Source organism: Rhinolophus ferrumequinum, chromosome 7, assembly GCF_004115265.2.
Source record: "Rhinolophus ferrumequinum isolate MPI-CBG mRhiFer1 chromosome 7, mRhiFer1_v1.p, whole genome shotgun sequence".
In the NCBI taxonomy this organism is placed as follows: domain Eukaryota; kingdom Metazoa; phylum Chordata; class Mammalia; order Chiroptera; family Rhinolophidae; genus Rhinolophus; species Rhinolophus ferrumequinum.
The window spans coordinates 4,833,297-4,854,196 of NC_046290.1; the positions used below are offsets into that span (position 1 = coordinate 4,833,297).

Below are 20,900 nucleotides of genomic sequence, written 5' to 3' on the forward strand. Positions count from 1 at the left end.
TTCTGATTTTGTTAATTAGTGTCTTCTCTCTTTTTCTCTTCGTGAGTCTAGCCAAGGGTTTGTCAATTTTGTTAATCTTTTCAAAGAACCAGCTCTTTGTCACATTAATTTTTTCTATTGTCTTTTTGTTCTCTATTTCATTTAGTTCTGCTCTGATTTTTGTTATTGCCTTTCTTCTGCTGACCTTGGGTTTCACTTGTTCTTCTTTTTCTAGTTCTTTAAGTTGTAACATGAAGTTATTTATTTTGGATTTTTCTTGTTTCTTGAGATAGGCCTGTAATGATATGAATTTCCCTCTTAAAACTGCTTTCGCTGCATCCCAAAAATTTTGGTAGGATGTATTTTCATTGTCATTTGTTTCTATATATCTTTTGATCTCTCCTCTAATTTCTTCTTTCACCCAGTTGTTCTTTAAAAGTATGTTGTTTAATTTCCATGTATTTGTGTTTTTTCCTGCTTTCTTTTTGCAGTTGATATCCAATTTCAAAGGCTTGTCATCAGAGAACATGCTTGGCATGATTTCAATCTTCTTAAATTTGCTGAGGCTGATTTTATGTCCCAATATATGGTCTATCCTTGAGAATGTTCTGTGTACACTAGCAAAGAATGTATAGTCTGATGTTTTAGGATGAAGTGCTCTATATATGTCAATTATGTCCATTTCATCTAATGTGTCAATTGGGGGCAGCTATTTCGTTATTTATTTTCTGTTTGGATGATCTATCCATAGCTGTCAATGATGTATTGAAGTCCCTTAGTATAATTGTGGTTTGGTCAATTTCTCCCTTTAGTTCTGTTAGTACTTGCTTGTTATATTTCGGTGCTCCCTGATTGGGGGCATAAATATTGATGACTGTTATGTCTTCTTGTTTTATAGTTCCCTTTACCATTATGAAATGTCCATCTTTGTCTCTTGTTATCTTTTTCACCTTGAAGTCTGTTACATCTGATATCATTATGGCTACCCCTGATTTTCTCTGGGTACCATTTGCTTGGAGTGTCAATTTCTACCCTTTCACTTTGAGTCTATGCTTGTCCTTATAGCTGAGATGTATCTCTTGGAGACAGCATATGGTTGGATTTAGTTTTTTGATCCAATCTGCTACTCTGTAACTTTTTATTGATGAGTTCAGTCCGTTTACATTTAGGGTGATTATTGATATGTGAGGATTTCCTGTCCTTGTATCTTTAGTTTTCTGGTAAGGCTGTGTCTCCATTGTTTCTTTGCCTTTTTGTTGTTGTCTATTCATTCTGTGTGGTGGTATTCTATGATGTTTCCCTCTGTTTCTTCTTTTATTACAGTATATATTTCAGGTCTGGATATTTTTTGAGTGGTTACCCTTAAGTTTATGTAAAAGAAAGTTTGATATTTAGAGTATTCCATTTTCTTCAGCACACTTACTTTCTCCATTCCCATATTCCGGTTCAGGCCTTTACTCTCCCCCTTTTTATGTTTTGGTTGCCACAAATTGTCCCTGTTGATGGTGGTCGAATAGCCTCCTTCAGTATTTCTTGTAGTGCAGTAGAAAATTCCCTCAGCTTTCATATGTCTGGAAAGGTCTTTATTCCTCTTTCATATCTAAAGGATATCTTCACTGGATATATTATTTGTGGCTCATAATTTCTCTCTTTCAATAGTTTGAATATTTGGTTCCACTCCCTCCTGGTTTGTAGAGTTTCTGCTGAAAAATCTGATGATAATCTAGTGGGCTTTCCTTTGTAGGTTACCGTCTTCTTTTCCCTGGCTGCCTTGAGGATTTTTTCTTTGTCGTTGATTTTAGACCGCTTCAATACAATGTGCCTTGGAGAAGGCCTGTTGGGATTGAGGTAATTAGGTGTTCCATTTGCTTCTTGGATTAGAGGATCCAGTTCTGTCCACAAGTTTGGGAAGTTCTCATCAACAATTTGTTTGAATATATTCTCTCTTCCCTTCTCTCTTTCTTCTCCTTCTGGTATGCCCGTTATTCTTATATTGCTCTTTCTAATGGAGTCAGAAAGTTCTTGTAGAGTTCTTTCATTTCTTTTAAGTCTCAAGTCTCTTTCTTCTTCCATCTGTGTAATTTCCAGGTTTCTATCTTCGATGTCACTGATTCTTTCCTCCATCTGGTCAACTCTACTATCTAAGCTGGTTATTTCATTCTTAATTTCTTCTATTGGGTTCTTAATCTCAAGAAGTTCTATTTGGTTCTTTTTTAAAATTTCATTCTCTTTTGTAAAATGCTTATGTTGTTCTTTGATTGTGTTTCTGAGTTCATTAAACTGCCTTTTTGTATTTCTTTGCATCTCGTTGAGTTTTTTCAGAACTGCAATCTTGAATTCTCTGTCATTTAAGTCACATATTTCCATATCTTTAAGTTCCTTTTCTGGAGACTTTTCACTTTCTTTCTGAGCTGTCTTGTTGCCTTGGTTATTCATGGCAATTACTGATTTATTATTTCTCTTCCTAGACATCTACAGGTGTGGCTTCTGCAACAAGTAGATAGGAAGAGGTCTTTCTTTTGTTTTCCAGTACTTGTTGGTAGAATGTTTTATTTTCTCTACGACTGCAGCCTTTTTTTTCTGTCTCACACGGTAGTGCTATGTTTTCTCTGCACTATTCCAGCTTCTCACACAGTGGGGGGATTCCCTGGGAGATGGGCTCCTCCTCTGTTAATAGTTCACCTGGGTCACAGGGCACAGTGTCCCTGTGGGTGTGCAGAGAGCTTTTGAAGTTCCAAAGCTCTTCCTGCATCAGATTCAGAGTCCGTATGTGTAAGCAGTTCTGTTTACTCCTGCAGGGATCCGCCCAGATAGGTGGGGCCAGGGGTGGGGTGAGTTGTGAGAGGAGCCCCAGAGCAATGACAGCGACCACCACCACAGCCGGTCCTGCTTCCACAGCTCCCTCCCCTTTGTCGGAACTAGTTGGGCTGTGAATCTGTGTCTGCTGTCCACAGTTCTCAGAACAGCAAGTATTCTGTTCTTTTGATCTGACACTGCTACTGTTCCGCTTCTAGCACCGGGCAGGTGGGGGCGGGGCGAGCTCTGGGAGGTTCGGGAAGGGGCAGCTAGTCTCAGTGCCTAAGGCTTCCGTTCTCTGTGGCACTGAGGGCTTAAACCACCGTTTTCAGCCTTCTTCCCTCAGTCTTTGCTCCGAGGTCTCTGCCGTGAGCGTTGGGTTCAGCCGTGTGGGCCATAAGCGGAGCCCTAGCAGTCCGAGTTCTTCCCTCTCCCACAGCTGCAGTAGTTCCGGGATGCAGTGAGCTCGGAGCACTGAGCTAGGTCTGAACCCTGTGCCTGCCTGCGCGGCTCCGTCTCCGCACTTCTCCCTTCCCTCCTACTCCGCTCGCACGATTCGCCCACCTTTAGGTGAATTCAGTAGTGGGCCTCTTCGTCTTGCCTGTCTGCTGTGCAGGGAGTCCTTTGTGGAGTTATTGTTGTTCGACTAGTTGTAAATTCCAGGGGAGCTTTACAGAAGCTCACCTCACACCGCCATTTTGATGATGTCAATATAACCATATTTCTTACTGGGATTTGTTATATACCAGCGATTGGTTGGTTGGTTGGTTTTCAAGAAATAAGCATATGTAAACATGAGAACATGATTTTCTGTGCTGTTTCTTATGTACGCCTGAAAAAGGTCGTTTTCAGGTGTTACTGTCGTTCTTGTAGTTGTTTATTTCTCATCACTCTTTGTTGTCCCCAGACTTAACAGTAACTATCTCCCTTATTATTTCAGCCTGGGGCCCCAGGAAAAATTTGGCCTGAGTTTAATCTATTGTCATGTTAGTGAAGATGCCTCCTTCAAGAGAGAATCGCAATTGTCTCGTGCTTAAAGCTTCAGGAAGTTGTTTATAAAAGTCAGAGGACCTCTTGAACAAACTCAGTTTTCTTAACTGGCTGGTGGCACCAGTCACAGGTACAGAACCTAGGGACTGCCTTAGCAGCCACTTCCACAGCTTTGACGAAGCCCATCACTGCTGCTTAGCTGTGTCCATCGCTCACTTTCAGAAAGATCCCATTGTTATTCTTGTTGATACATCTCCGTGTTGAACAATTGTCATTGCCAGGAGTTATTTCTCTTCTCTAATCCCTTATGCTTAGCTCCACTGACTCTTGATTCAACATTGATAAAGCTGGTGAATAATGCATTATTTTACTTTATGTAATAAAACTTAGAGTTCAGTTAATTTTTAAAAATGCCTTACTTTTCCCTAGGCTAACTATATTTCCTAAGCTAACCTTGGTATAAAAGATCAGACAAAAGTTTCTTTGGAGTCACTTGGAGCCACTTTGTTCCCACTTTTAATTTCCACTATAAATGTATAAAAGTGCACCTTGTGTTTTTTCTTAAGTCTATTATTGAACATTTGGCAGTAGCTCCCCACTGATAAACCCTGACCAGCCTGTCCTTCTCATTCCGTTTTCAGGAACTACCAGCACTCATGTGTTGATTTCTTCTTTTTGATCAATGAGTCATGTATTCACATACTTAACAGGTGGTACCATTTCTTTCTTTTTTTTTCCAGTTACAGTTGACATTAAATATTATTTTATATTAGTTTCAGGTGTACAGCAGAGTGGTTAGACATTTATATAATTTATGAAATGATCCCCCAGTTAGTCTAGTACCCACCTGACACTTTACATAGTTATTACCATATTATTGACTATGTTCTCTATGTTGTTTACAGTAGCCAAGATATGGAAGCAACCAAAGTGTCCATCAATAGACAAATGGATAAAGAAGAAGTGGTACATATATACAATAGAATATTACTCAACCATAAAAAAAAAAAATCTTACCATTTGCAACATCATAGACCTAAGGGTATTATGCTAAGTGAAATAAGTTGGGCAGGGAGAGACAAATACCATATGTAGACTCTAAAGAACGAAGAAAACAGAAACAGTCCCATAGATACAGAAAACAAACTGATGGTTGCCAGATGGGAGGGGATTTGGGGAGCTGGGTGAAAAAGGTGAAGGGATTAAGAAGTACAAATTGGTAGTTAGAAAGTCACGGGGTTGGAACTGTTTTTTAACAGCACAGTTCGGTGATAGGGATTGACTCTAGGTTTTGTGGTTATGTTTGTGTTTTAAAGCACTTTTTTAATATTTGTCTGATACCAAACTCCATTTTTACATGATTGTAAACTGTCTACAGTAACTTTAATAATGATTCTCTACAGGCCAGTGTTTGAAATCACATCTTCAAATATCAGGATGTGAATTTAAAAAATCCAGACAGCCTTTCTGATAACTTACAATATCCAGAGTTTATAGATAGCATCAACATTCTAAATATAAACTGAGTTTTAATCTTGTTTCACATTTGTAATTAAGCTCTTTTTCTCCTCATGGGTAATTATCTTTTACCTAAATGATATCCTCCAGGATAAAAGAAGAAATATGTAATACATGGTTATCATTGCAACAGTATTTTTAAAGGATGCTTTTAGCAACTAATAACCTTTTTTTTTTTTTTTAATAGGATGTACCAATGGGTCAGCATAATTTTCAAAATCGCACCTTAAGGTATGGTATATGTTCCATTTTCTAATTTTTAAAAGCTTATTTTGTATTTATTCCTGAAAGTAATTATCACCAATTATAGCAATTTTGAAGGCTAATTCTTCTAAAAGAGCAGCTCCTTGTGAAAAGTCCTATTAAATTGCTCTGAGCTTCTAAAAATAGGATTATTAGTGTCGTGTTATTAGAATTAACAGAGAAAAAAGGAAAACAGCACCTAGTAATCACTTTAGAACTTGAAATCATTTTCTTAAAATGATTATTCTTAATATGTAGTAAAAAAATATGTTTTCTTAAAATGAGTATGTTGAATTATTTTGTCTTGAATCTTGGAGATAAAAGCAAGGTAAGTCCAGCCTTTCTGTAGTGCCCAGCCCTCTCAAAAATTGAAAATTAAAAGTTCCCACAAATGTCCCCAAGTCCCCTTTTGACATCCATGGTAGAATCACAGGTACTGATCCTTTTCCTTTCCGTGTTCCTCAAGCTTTTGGGGTCAGAGCTGTATGTTAGTATTGGTTTGGGAATTAAATTTTTTTTTCATTAAAGTCATTCAGATAATTAATTAAAGGCCCCAAACTGAAGTCAGCCTTTCGTTCTTCACAGAGGGATAGGTTTGTTCTTGTGGAAAATGCAATGTATCCAAGTGTAAAAAATAAACACCATTAGCTAGATCGTTACCTGCAAAACATGGCAAAGAATGCACATTATTCCAGCATCCGTCTAGGGGACTTTGTTTGTTGTAATGCGCTCTAATTCGTATTTTGTGGAAAATTTGAAATTTTAACATTGAGGTGTAATGCACATAGTCCTACATTATAAGGGTAATTGGGTTCTCGGACTTTTGAGGCATTATGTTTTAAGAGACATGCCAAGTTAAAGAGAACTCCAGCTAATTTTAGAAATATTATGGACCCCGTAATTTATCTTGCAAAGGGCATGACTCTTTTGGCCAATAAGACTAGTACATTTGCAAGCAGCTGGATTTCACGTTCACGAGACAGAAAGTTCATGGACACCCTTTGACTTTATACTTGATACCTCTTCTCTGATCGATTGGCCCCTCCCTGAATGTCTGCCTCCTAAGTCTGTTCTCTTAAATTACCGTGGGAAATGCCTGTGGACACCCACACTCTGTGGGCAGTGTCTTCTGGGACCAGTGCTACCTGGAAGAGAGGGAGTATGTGCTGCTATTTGTATCTGAACTGGTTCGTGCAACTCCATCGTCACCCTGACAGCATTCCTCCCAGGTGGACGCTGTGGCTCTATCCTCTCAGAAGGGAAGAAATGGAAGTGCAGGGGTTCAGGGGGATGCCCGGGGTCTGCCACTGAGGCCAGGATTTGCTCCTCTGTGATGCCACAGCTCGTGCTTCCGGCCGCTCTCCTGTCCCGGCTCTCTTCCTAAGAGCCTCCTCCATATCTGTTCCACTTCCCTCTGGGGTGGTTGATATCTGATGGCCCCAAGACCTCATGGAGAGAGCTCAGGTTTTGAATCAGCCTCACCTGGGCTTCCCTCACATGTCCTGGCTTTGTCACATGCCTACCTACTTCCTTAAACCTCTCTGAGCTTCCAGCCTGGTCAAGAGTGCATGTCACATGCTATGGAAGCATCATCTGAGATAGCACACAACCTCTTCCGTGCCTCTTTAGATATAATAGCCCAGACGTGGGCATGCGGCAGGTCAGGGAAGGAGCTCAGGAGAAAGAATGGAGAGGAATTGGAAGGAAAGAGGGGTTGGGGGCAGGCAGCAATCAGGAGGCCAACGACGGGACCCAGAGGTAGGAACAAGGATGGCAAAGTCAGAAATGCTGAAAGTCTGAGGAACAAAACTCTGGTTGACAAATTAAGAACTCCCTATGGAACTCATTATTATTTCGGCAAAATTTATTTACAAAGCATTTTATGGCTGAATATTCTTTGCTTCCAAGACCAAGTGAGTGAGTGGTCTGCAAATATAAGTGGGGTTTTCTGTCACTAGTGCTTTCAAACACTGAGGAACATTTACATACATACAGTCAAGCTTTGATATGCCTAAAAATAATACTGTAGTTCTGCAAATTCTTGAACACAGACCAATGAAAACATGAACATGGACTGTTTTGTCAACCAAACCAAATTTTTGCAGGGAAATTTCCAGAAACAGTGTGTTCTGTCATAAAATCAAGTTTATAAAGGCAACAAGTCAAGGGCTAACGCATCTCTTAGGACAGAAAGTTCTTTTATCTCAAACACCAAGTAGCTGCCTTTCAGCGTTGCTTTTTATCGCCTGCTAAAATTTCACACTAAGTGAATGGCAAGGCCATATTTTACTGCATCAAAAACTCTGGACAGTTCTCTCAATGCAGAGTGGCTACTGTTCATAGACTCATTTCTTTCTTTTTTTTCTTTGTTTGCTCAATTAGCAGAATTGACCAGAGGTTTGTGCATCATCAAAAAATGGGCTTAATATTGAGCTTAGTAAATAAGATTCTTACACTGTTGTATTTCCTTTTTTCATATAGAACCAAGTCACAAAAGAAAAGATTTGAAGAAGAATTGAATGAAAGAATGATTCAAGCAATTGATGGAATTAATGCACAAAAGTGAGTACTTCCTAATCTTAGATTATCAGTCATCTTGTATTTCAAACACCATTATTTGAAAAGATTATTTCCTGCCAAATAAATACTCTCCAAGTAAATTACTAATAAACAACATGAAATGTAAACATGGAGAGAAAAATGTAGGCAAAATGTGTTCAGTAAGTAATATTAAAGATCAACAGGAATTCCATATGGGAAAAACTTTAAGCGATGTTGTGTGACAGTGTCCATTCAAAATGTGTTTATCCCCCTGCAAAACCAGAGAACCTGGAGATACCTATATTCTAAATTGTGGAAGAAGGGTTTTGAGTATTAGAGTCTGAATTCATGGGGTCAATAGGAGAAAGACCATTTGGGTTTTTTTCTTGGGGGGGTGGAGGGGGCAAAATGTTACCCAGGCTGAATTCTATGAATGTCCATTCAGTCTGTGAATTTCTGCTGTAGTTTTAAGTGGTCCAGGCGATGCAGAGAAAAAACAAATTAGAGAAGGTGGTGGCCTTTGTGGCCTGGACAGAGGATTCCATTCATCAGCCTTGGAAACCAGCTCAGATGCATGTGTCGTGGCTGAACTCAGGGAGGGCAGACGCTGGAGGACTCTGTGTGGTGCCTGGCATCCAGTGGACATTCAATAAATGTTTGCTGAATATAATTGTAGTGAAAGAATCAGTAGGTCCAAATGGAAAGCCTTCATAGGAAAGTGTCCATCCTTACAGAAACCTATTTAACTTTTTTCATGAAAGTTGACGCTTGAAAAATGTAAATGATTTTCACCTAGAACTCTGCCTCCAAAATCAAGTTGTGCATCTTTACAAAATGTGTACTCCTTCCAGCTTGTTCCTTTTAAGCATTTGTTTTACAATATTTACAAGGCTTCTGAAAGAATCACGTGTGTGTGTGTGTGTGTGTGTGTGTGTGTGTGTGTGTGTGTGTGTGTAATTTTCTCGGTAGGGCTACAGTTGCAATTCAGATATGCTGGCACATTGAATTAACATCTATGTAGAGCCCCGGAAATTTGGACTGGAAATATGGGGGCCCTGCTAATTAGTGAGGAGCTCATTTTGTTTCCACTTTATAAATTGCACTCTTACTTTATTTCCACATTTATATATATATTATCCAGGAGCATTTTTAAACTAGATCTTCTTTCTCAAAAAAGAAAAAAAATGATTTTAATAAGTTACCTGCATACATTATTCAGTTTGCTATTCATACAAATACAGAGTTCTAAAAATTAGTATAGTTAAAATATATCTTAAATTTTTTTCTATCCCTTTTAGATTGACTAACCTTTGATTCCTCCAACTAGTCTCATAAAACAGAACAATAGCATATTTTTGAAGCTAGTATAGTAATAAGAAATACTAAAAATGTTTATTTCCCTGAACCTGAAGATTATATCCTTGAATCTAAAAGTATTGTTGTAGTTCTCACTTTTCATGATAATCATTGTTGTGTATTTCTGACCTCCGAGCTTCAGCTGAATGTGCACTGTCTGTATGCAGTTGAGTCTTGTGGGACATTCAAGTTCACGGTGTGTGGCCGTGAGAGTCATCTAGGCACAGGGCTGTCCAGGTAAACCTGGAGATGTCCCTCCTCAGGTGTTCCGGTCTCCTGGCTTAACTTGCAATTATTCCGAATGTGAAACATCAGTGTTTCACAGACTAGGGACCCTAGTCTGAAATCAGTAGGTGGCTGTCCTTGCCAGTTACTAGGTGATGTGTGACATTTCACTGGGCCTTTCTTCCTGGATCTTCAGAAGTCTCACCCTTTATCTCCAAAGCATATCTCAGGGAGTCCAGTTTCAAAGACAGTTGGCCGATGGATTGGAAAGTACAATATTCACAGTTTCATGTAAATTGATGATTGTTTAAAGAAATATAACATGTTTGGGAAATTTATGTAAAACATAGTTTTATATCTAATGCTCTAATATACTGGGGGTGCCAAAAAAATGTATACACATGACTTGTATTCATCTTTTGTTATTGGTATATATTGAGTATTTCAATTTTAACACAGTTTTTTCCTTTCTTAAAATGTGTATACATTTTTTGGCACTGTCTGTGTATATATATAAAGTATATATATATATACTCTCACTCCTTATGTGTGGATATATAAATATAGATGTAGACGTATGGTCATATACACTTATAGATAGATATATACATATATACATGCATATCCATATATATTTCAGGTTATTATGTTTTTAATTATGAAAATATTTGTTTAAGAACAAATTAGAAAAGTAGAAATTTAAATTCCTCACCATAATGACTCAAACCAGTTGGTAGCATATTTCATTGGTACTTATTTGTAGATATTTTTCTTGATTCGTAGATATCAATTTTTCCTTACTTAACTTTATTTCATAAAACATTTGTCTGTTTTATTGCCATTGTGCTACTATATCAGACGTTGTGCACCCAACTTGCTTGGTCCTATGCTTGATGTCATGTTTAGCGTGTGGTTATATACGAGGTGCCAGTGAGAAGTTTTGTCCTTAAGCTCTGTCTCTGTTTCAACTACTTTCCTGAAACAGATTTCTAAGAATCAATCAACATGTAAGAGTGCATCCTTCCATATCATTTTTATTTATTTTTCAACATCTGAGAGGTATGTGTGTATTTATGCACATGTGTGTTTTGTTTGTGTCAACATACTGTGTTCACAACATACGGTGTGAACCAATTGCTTATTACATTAGTATTTTCACCCATTTTTTCTGTGTTCAAATATGATTTTTACTTCATAGGAATGAAAAAACAGGACAATGAAAGTATTTCCAGTTAGTGTAAAAGAAACAGAGTCTTGTCGCCTAGAACTTGAAGGCACTCTAAATGGGTTGGACGTTCTGTCATGTGCCACTGAGAAAAATGGTGCTTCTCTCTGCACCAAATCATTCAGGACATGACACTACCATCTAATTTCCATAAAACATCAGGGAACACATTTGCTCATGTACTGGAACACCTCGTTATTTAATTTGGGTAACTTGAGTTTCAGTTTGGATGACAGTTGGTTTGTAATATCGAAGTTTTCAAGGCAGGCAGTGTGTGAATAGGAATATTATATTTGCAGTCCTGTTAACAGTCTCTAGATTCCATTATACATTCTTTTTAAATATTCAATTTTGGACGGTTTACAATAAAGAAAGGAGGATGCAAGTCATTAAAAAATGTACTTCCAGTTGTTTGGTTGGAGGTTTGGTTTCATGATGTCTGTTCTGTATATTGCCAGGCAATGGCTCAAGTCTGAAGACATTCAGAGAATCTCACTGCTTTTCTACAATAAAATACTGGAAAAAGAGGTAAGCTATTTTTTTTCTCAAAATCCATTTTTTCCCCCTGAAATGTTAGTTTTTAAAAATTCTTTCATGAAATTATACTCGTATTTTTTGCCTGTGACATTTAAGCTGCGTCTAACTATATCAGAACTCTCTCTATCTTTCCCTGTGGTCCTCCCATGCATGTATCATTTTACTGTAGTTCTTGTTACCAAGCTTCTGTTTTTGGCTAGTCACCATTCTCAGCACTCCTGGTACTAAATGATATCTAGGACGTGTCTGAGATGGGAGGTAAAGGAAAGGCACATGAGCTGAACAATTCCTTCATGGTAAATTTACAATGACTTTACACAAGTTATTTTAACTTTTTATCAAAAATATGAGATTTACATTGAACATGTTTGGGAAAATTAGAAACCCCAAACTTTTAAGTTTTGTTACGTCTAAATACTTTGACATTACGTCTAAATACTCTTACTTTCCTAAAGTAAGAGCTATTTCAGGCACATTTAATTTGTACATGTCAAACTTAACATGGGTTTGCTGAAATGAACTAAGTGATTATTACAGAAAGTTCAACTGTTCTAGGTCAGCTTTATGCCATTTGCCTTTTGTTTTGTGTTGATCTAGAAAAGGAAGAAGTTAGAGGTAATTTCTGTTATCCAACCATATAACTACAGTCTTAGTTTGAACAAAAGCTGCTATATTAATGGCAGCAGTCACAGCACTGATATTAAAGTTCTGCTGAGAAAATTCAGTTCATTGTTTTATGGAAATTGAGTGGAAAAATCAAATATTAAAAGTACTTCCAAAATTCATCAGTGTTGGATGTTGCAGTTACACCAAAACTTTCTTTTTTATAAGTGGCCAAGAAGATCAACTACTTCTAAGTCAATATATTGACTACAGACGGTTTACCAAATTGATATTTCATATAATTTATTATTATTTTTTGACCATTTTATCCTTGAATAACTTTAATAGATACTAATGGCTACTCATTGTGTAAATGGTACAGTATTCCTTTCTTGACAGGAGTCCATCTCCTTTATTAATACTACAAAGAAATTATAACTCGTATCTCTGCACAAAAGCCCAGAAGGTAAAAGATAGGGGTGTAATTGAATGCATAAAATGTAATCACATTTCTGCAATCATGCTAATATAGCTTCTTCATCAGCATGTAAATTATCCTGGCTATTAAGTCATAAAATTCAGCAAAAAAATCTTCTAGCAGCTAGAAGGTGATCCTCGTTTAAAATGCAGCTTTGGCTGACGTTCCCCTTGTGTACATATTTGCAGAGGCCAACTTTGAGGACAATTTTACGGAGCATTAGAGTTGAAGGTCACGTGTGGTCCACCCCAGCCTGCCCTTCAGGCCTGCAGGTGGGGTAAAAGGCAGAAAGCATAGAGAAAGAGAAGCAGCAATTCACCACCCAGAAATCCAGCTTCTCGAACTGAAAGCCCAGTGGCTAAAACCCAAGGAATACATACTTAACTTCCCATGACTTGGGAAGCAGTCTGTGGAGATGTAGCTAACACAGCCTGGCAGTCTGGTCAGGAGGTTTCAATAGCATTGCCGTAATGATTTTCTTTAATTTTATTATAAAACCTTCTTTGGAGAGGCAGTCTGAGCTGCAGCACTGTCTCGCTGTGAGCCTGCGTAGCTCAGGCAGGGGTAGTCCCAGGGGAGGCAGCTGCAGGACTGGTCAGTTTACTGTCCTGGACGGAATGCAGAATTGTGTGGCCCCTGCTGATTGCACTAGTCAAGTGGATGGAGACTCCATCAGCCAGGCTCTGACATGCAAACAGAATGGTTACACACTTAGAGCAAAGGTCTTCTCTGTCTTGTAAATTTTCTCACCACCCCTAACTAGCATTAAGATAAATAAAATACTAAAATAAGGAAATAAAATGAGGAAACCGTGTTTCCTCGATAATGTTGAAAAGTAAGATATTGTGTGAAAAATCATTTCCTTTCCCCAAATAATTATGGGCATCAGACTCACCCGGGGAACCAGGGCACCCGCCCCGGTTCCCTCAGTTCACTCACTTGGCTTCCCGGTCAGCTGCTCCCTCCTTGATTCAATGACCTGTCAGTGGGTTTCTGAACAGCTGGACTCATAAAATTTGTGGTCTTTGGAAGTCGCATTGGCAGGGAGCAAGCCCTCATTGAGGGAGACGAACAGCCATCGTCCTTAGCTCGTTTGTGCCACAGTCTACAGTTGACAAGTATGATTCATGAACTGGGTACAGTTAGGCTACTATGATTGTTTCAGCCCTTTTAGTACAAAAGTGTCATTTGTGGTTCCTTCTTGTCCCCTTAGTATCGAGCCACAGCACTGCCAGCATTCAAGTACTACGTGACCTGTGCTTGTCTCATATTCTTCTGCATCTTTATCGTGCAGATTCTCGTGTTACCAAAGTAAGTATGTATATATGACTGTCCACTGGGACTCTCACCGGGTGTACCGTCCCACTGGCCCACTTTCACTTAAGGGTGTGAGATGTTAATTTCCAAATAGAGTGGTTGTGTATCATGTCGCATGCCACAGCAGTGGTGGGCAGGGTGAAACTCTGGATCTGTGAAGTTAAGTGGCCCCCATGTGCCATGTTTAGTTATAGAAATATTGCATTTTCAAAGTGAACATGAAAACCTTACAGGGTGGTAAAAAAATAAGTTGGACCTACTGACTTTAGTTTCGGTATTACTCTGATGTTCAGTGTAAGAAACGTAGCCAATATACTTTGCCCAGAAAGGGCAAAATCGCTAGATGTTGTTTCTAATAAGCAAATAACATTAGTATATATTGAAAGGACAAAACCTCCTCTGGGCACGCATTGCCCACCCATCCGTTCTGATTTCACATTCTTCTCCAGGAAGGCCAGTCTCTGCTACTGTGTCTGATTATTATAGGCCAGGGTCCAACTCGTCTCTCCCGGGAGAGACCTGGTACAGATGGGAGAAACTGAATGAGCTGGATTTCACACATTCAAACTTTGGGGCAGGTTCTTCCTAGTTCTACCAATTGATGAAAATCCAGCCACTCTGAAATTCCTAGACTATCTTTCTCTCGCACCTTCTTATTGAGTGCAGTATAAGTTAACTACTTTTTTAGAGAAACAGATTCTTTCTCATTCTACAGCCTAAAAGAGAAGGAAAAGAAAGCTCTTGTCCTTTTAATAATTGGGTATACAGAAATAAATTTAAGATAAATTTTCTTTTCCCTTGTCTATTTTGTCAAGGCCAAAGCAACTATTTTCAAACTAGTAGAATTTGGTCGCATGTTTGCATTTAACTTCAGGGGCACAGCCAGTATTTGGGGGCAACTTGAATTGCCAAGGCTGAGTTACATTTTTCTCATGAGATGATGAGCAAACTAGAGAGAAATGGTCTGTCTTTCCTCCTGTACTTTAAAAGTGTTCTGGGCACTGAGCCAATTCAAAGGCATTTATACAAGAATAACACATTAAAGTATTATTCATATGTGTACAGTTCCAAAGCTATCTGCCTCCTCTTAAAAGAAGTCCCTACTAAACTTCCTCTTCCCTTGTAAATTAGCATGAAAATGTGTGGGCCAATTGAGATCTTCTTCTAGACTTACAAAACCTTCAGTGAAATTTGCCAATGTCAACTTACCAGTTTTTCATTCAAAAAAAATGTTAACAAATTAAGCTCTTTCTAAGTGCAGGCCTGTGCCACATGGTGCAGGAGACAAGGCTTATATACTGGGTATTCCAAAGTTCTACAGGTGACACAAGTGCTACAAGAGAAATGGGCCCTTAGTATTACTCTTAAGTAGATAAATGCATTCATTTTTCTACATCTTCCTGTTGAGTATTTTTATACATTTACCATCAAAATTAAGACAGTTTATCACCCACTGAAAGGAGTTGGGAGAGAAGAAAGTGACTCAGGCATTTTAAAACATGATGTCAAAGAAGATTGACATTCAGGAACCAAGTAGGACATTTCAAGGAATTCTGCTTAAAAAAAAAAAAAAAAAAAAAGTCAAGGAGATGTCTGCTCTGTCTTTGGTTTGATTTTCTTGTCTTTTCTGTTGTGTTGTTGAATTATGAGGACCCACGAATTCCATTCTCTCAGGCATCATCACCAATTACTTGTTCTCTCTTGAGTTCTCTCTGTTGTGTTCTCTTGAGCCGCCAGTTGGATTTTGAGCATGAACATTGTGAAATCTGCTTGTTTTATTTCCCTCTTTGTGTTGGCAGTTAGAAAGCTCAGAGTAAGGCCTGTGGGCTTCTCTAATAAAGAGAGTTCACACCTGCGTTTTATTTATTTATTTGTTTATGAGAAAACTTGCCAAATGATGTATTACAGGGAAAGGATACATTAAAATTAGCCAAAGGAAGGGACACCAAGGGCAGAATCTGGGAGGAGTCCAAATGCAGAGCTTTTGGCTGTCCTCTCCAGGTGGAGTCATGGAGGGTGTTACTTTCTCCCGTTGGTCTCCAGCTTCCCCCTGATGTCAGGCTAACATATTTACTCTCCAGTTACTTCAGAGGTTGAGAATGTCACTTCCTGTACCAGCTTCATATTATATTACATATTATGTTATGTTATATTATATTATATTATATTGTATTACATTATATTAGTCTACTTCCTTTGTCTTTCGTGTTAATGTGCTCATTTTTCTTTCTTTTTCTTTTTAAAAATTCTTGCTGTGAAATATTTCAAACATACAAAAAAGTACAGAGCATAGTAAACATGCATGTGCACACAACCCAGACTTCACAAATGTTAATCCTGTGTCATATTTAATGTAGATAAGTTTCCATGCTCTTGGGACCGTTATTGTTTGGGTATACTTCCTATAAACAGCATCTATTTTTGTTTTTATTTATTCAGTCTGATATCTTTTTCTACATTAATATGCATTATTTTGTTTGTATTTTGATTTTTTATTGATGTATATGGACCTAATTTTTACATTTCATTTACATTGCTTTTCTTTTGTTCTCCTCCTCCCCACCTTCTAAACAATTGATGGAAATTTCTTTATTTTTTTTCTTCACTAGTTAAGAAGAAATATATATATGTGACAATCTTTAAAATACAAATATATAGGATATAATAATATATTCTACATATTTTTCTTTTAATGATTACCATTAAAATTTAAGATACTCTTGATTTAATAAATTATAAAGTTAATCATTATGTCTCTTATATAATTATTTCTTAGCGTTTTAGTTCCATATCATACTTGTAGTCAATATTTACCCACATTCTTTACCAATCTTTTTTGCTCATCAATGCTTTTTAAAAAATTCTTTCCTCGTTTATTTTCCTTCTTGCTTATATATATATATATATATATATATATATATATATATATATATATATATATATATATGTTATTAGTTCTTTTATTGAGGGTCTGTAACAACAGTTCCCCCTTTCTGTTTGTATTCAAATATCTTTATCTGCTTTATTTCACATTTGCTCTTGAGTAATAGTTTAACTGGGTATAAAACTCTAGGTTAGCTCTCATTTCCCCTTAATATTATAATGATATTATTACATTACATTTCCTCTTCTATTGTTGCTAATGAAATGCCTTCTGTCAGTCCCTTTACATTCCTTTGTAGGTAGTCTGTCCTTCCTCTGTGGATGCTTTTATTTTATTTTATTTTATTATTACTTTTTTTGCTGGATTTTAATTACTGTATTGTTTCTAGATGTGCATTTGTTCTTATTTACCTAAGTGACTAGGTGAGATTATTTTCAATCTGAGTGTTCATATCTTTGTTCAGTTCCTGGTAATTTTCTGCCTTCATTGCCTTATATATCATTATTTTAACTGTATTCTTTCCTCCTGGGACTCATTAGTTGCACACAGTGCTATTCATTCTGACCCAGGTCTTGTAATTTTTCCCCAAAGTTTCTACCTCATTTATTTGTGCTTCATTCTAGTGAATTCTTCTAACTTCAGTGATTACTTTTTCATATCTAAGAAGTCTATTTGGTTCTTTTAAAATCTGATTGTTTAAATAAATCTATAATTTGCCTATGGGTTTCATTTTTTTCTTTCCCATTATTAGCAGATTGTAGACATATTATATGAAAATAGAACTTGTTTCATTCTGTTACTTATGCTTTATAAATACATGAGTTCTGCCATTTAGTTCGTCTGTTGATGCTGTCATGGTGGTGTGTCTCCTTGGGTTATATGTAATTTTAACTGTGAATTCATCAACAACAAGGGTTTGGGTCCATGGTAATCTCATCTGTTCTGAGTTGTGAAGTCATCACTATGGTATAGTTCTCAGTGTCTCTGCAATGTACCTCTGGGATTTACCAGTTTTGTTAAATCCTTAGATCAAGATTTCTGCACTAAATACCGTGTTTCCCTGAAAATAAAACCTAGCTAGACAATCAGCTCTAATGCACCTTTTGGAGCAAAAATTAATATAAGACCCAGTATTATATTATACCTGGTATTTTATTATATTATATTATTTTGTATTGTATTGTATTATATTATTCCCAGTCTTATATTAATATAAGACTGGGTCTTACCCAGTCTTATATTAAAATAAGACTGGGTCTTATATTAATTTTTGCTCCAAAAGATGCATTAGAGCTGATTGTCCGGCTAGGTCTTATTTTCTTGGAAACATGATAGGTTGTGTGAATTTGATTAAGCCCTTAGCATGGAGCAGGATGGGTATCTCAGTTTTCAAAGATCATTCTTTTTCTATTCATGGTCCTAGACAGATAGTCAACTTCCCTGAAAATTATCAGGCTGATGGACAGAGTTTTTATATTTCCTGTTTCCTGATGGTACAGCACATTATGATTCTTTATTTTATTCAAGAGCTCAATTCCAATTTTATATTAATAAAATGAGTGTCACTTACTTTGTGTAGACATTCAATCTCACACTCAATGGCATATATCAGTCTCTGGTTCTTCCTCAGCCATTTACCATCAACACCTCTTGGCACTGTGTTTTCAAATCCCGTCTGTGTATCAAGTGTTTTCTCTACCTAGCTTATGAACTTGTCTATTTAAACATAATAATTTTTTAATATTTTATGAAACATTTTTATTTAGAATTGTGGTGCTTCTCAGTTCTGCTAACATACCCTCATTAAAAAAAAATTGTTGAATGATAGTTTTGTTTTATTTTTGTTTCATTTTTGGTAAATTGTCCCATGATTTTCAGAAAAAAGAGAGGAATGATTAAATGAGTGAATAAATGAATAAATAAATGAATAACTAATAATAACTAATTTCTGACCTTGAAAGGACCAGTAAGAAAAAGTGTATTTCTGAAACAAGGTATTACATCATCCTTCTTTGGTCCATAATTTTTTAATCTGGCTCTAGTCTGAGAATTTTAATAGAGGTAATTAAGTTATTGGCTCCTCTTTTTGGACTTGTTCTCTCATTTCTGTCTGCCATGTACTATAACTTTATCAGAAAGGTGAGCTACAGCTGAAGACCAAAAATGATCAAGCATAAATTATATTTATATTTTTTAATAGCTTCATTCATATTATCTGCCAGACTAAATAGACTATGTTAAACCAGGCATGGACAATTATTAATATAAGGATGATTTTTTTTTCTAATAAAGTTTAGTTAAATACCATGTGTTTCATTAGCCCAAGTTAAATTAAGAATGATGATATTTTACTTAAGGAAAATGAATAGCCAAGTTATAATCTTAAATATCTTATAACTTTTATTTCTGCTTAGATTCTTTAATACTCATTCTATTACTCATTATAATACTCAATACTCATTAATTCTTTAATACTTAAGTCAAAAAAGTCAGTTTTGTTTTTATCTCCAAAAGGGAAAAAAATAGGACAAAGTTTAATGGTAGAATTATTCATATTCATTGAAAGTAGACTTGGTTTTCTAAACACAAATGATGGAAAATAACTATTAGGGAGGCAGTTTGCTTTGGTGAGCAACCAAATTAATGGGCCCAAACACTGGATACACTGACCGTCAGTTACTGCCTGTGTACCTTGATGCAGTGGATGAGAATGTTAGGGCAAAGCAAGAGAGAGGAAGAGGGAGAAGGAGAGAAGGAAGGGAGGAAGGAAGGAAAAGAAGAAGAGAATCCTCACTGTCCAAGATAAATGAACCAGTTCATGTTTTTCTGACATGAACAATATACAACTTTGGGTTCACATCGTCTGAGAGTAAGGAAGTGACTCACAACTAGTAGCTTAAATGTAAGTTAGTGGGTTAGTTCCTTCCCCACAGTCAAAGTCTAGAGGTGGGTGTGACTCTCTGTCCCTTGGATTATTTGGCTTCCTCCAGTATACCACTCTGCTTTCCCTAGACTCTCCTCCTCATCTTCATTCTCTAAGATGGCAGCATTTTCTTTCTGAGCAACAGAATGAAGGAGCCGACCCAGAAGCAGAGGGAGAAAGCATTCATAGCTGCTATCTCTTGGGGAAACCTCCCAGAAGCTACCTCATGGCACTGTGGTTTATAACCCAAGTCTAAGATTAGTCACATGCTCAAACCTAGCTGCAAGGGAGGGCAGAATATGCAGTCTTTAGTCTGTGTAACGTGGTACTTATCTAAAAAACTTCTAACAGCATGAAAAAAATGGAATTCATGAAAATCTGTATTCTCTCCAGAAAAGAAAACGTTTATTTATTGAGGTTAGCCACACGTCACTGGTATAGTAAGATGTGAGGAATAATAGCAATCAGAAGAGAGCTGGGTATGTTTTCACTCAATAAAACAGGCGAGCATACCTTTACTTTGTATGCAGGGGTATATTCTGAGCATTTGTAATGGAAATAGAAATTTATACTTGCATTTAGTACACACAGCCAGGATGTGTATACCCATCATACAGTTCCTTTTCCCTTTCCCACATCACAGGACCTCCAGGTGGCCTTTTCTCCATTTCACCTTTTGATTCTATTTTTTTTTTTTTTAATTTGAAGTTCCCTTTCAATTTGAAGTTCTGTCATCTATCACTTAAAAGAGAGAGTTAAAGGGAGGGATTTTTATTATTTCATGCTAACTTAAAAGAAAAGTTTTCATTCCTCAGTTCCCATCATCCTTGCTAAATACCACTTAACAGATGTGCAGAGGGTGTTGACAAAAGAATCTGCATTTATGGAATCATTCAACAGCTGTTTACTGAGCTACTACTGTATATCAAGCAGAGTTAGAGATGCTTGGAAAATAGCAGTACCCCCTAAAAAGTTCCATCTGCCAAATAACTTACATTCTGTTAGGGGACACAAGAATAATGTAATAAACAAATACATATATAATATTCAGTGGTGCTAAGCTCTAAGAAGAATAAAGCAGAGCAGGACACTACGGAGTGATGGAAGGAGGTATTTCAGGTGAGGGTGGTCCAGGAAGGCATCACTGACCATGTGACATGGAAGCAGAAGTCTGAATGAATTGAAATAGGAATTATGTGAACATATGGCAGAAGAACATTCTAGATGATGGAAGTCACAGGTGTGTTCAAGGACCAGCAAGGAGGCAGGGTGGCAGGAGCAGAGT

The 20,900-nt window shown here is 37.1% G+C and overlaps 1 protein-coding gene across 1 annotated transcript in view; it reads left to right on the plus strand.

The window, feature by feature from the left end:
• The window catches only part of ADCY2 (adenylate cyclase 2), a 359,401-nt gene that overhangs the window by 263,537 nt on the left and 74,964 nt on the right, over positions 1-20,900 (plus strand). The window contains exons 11-14 of the mRNA XM_033110844.1: positions 5,471-5,514; positions 8,008-8,088; positions 11,332-11,401; positions 13,705-13,802. Coding sequence (XP_032966735.1) covers positions 5,471-5,514; positions 8,008-8,088; positions 11,332-11,401; positions 13,705-13,802 — 293 coding nt within the window. The remainder of the gene's footprint in view (positions 1-5,470; positions 5,515-8,007; positions 8,089-11,331; positions 11,402-13,704; positions 13,803-20,900) is intronic.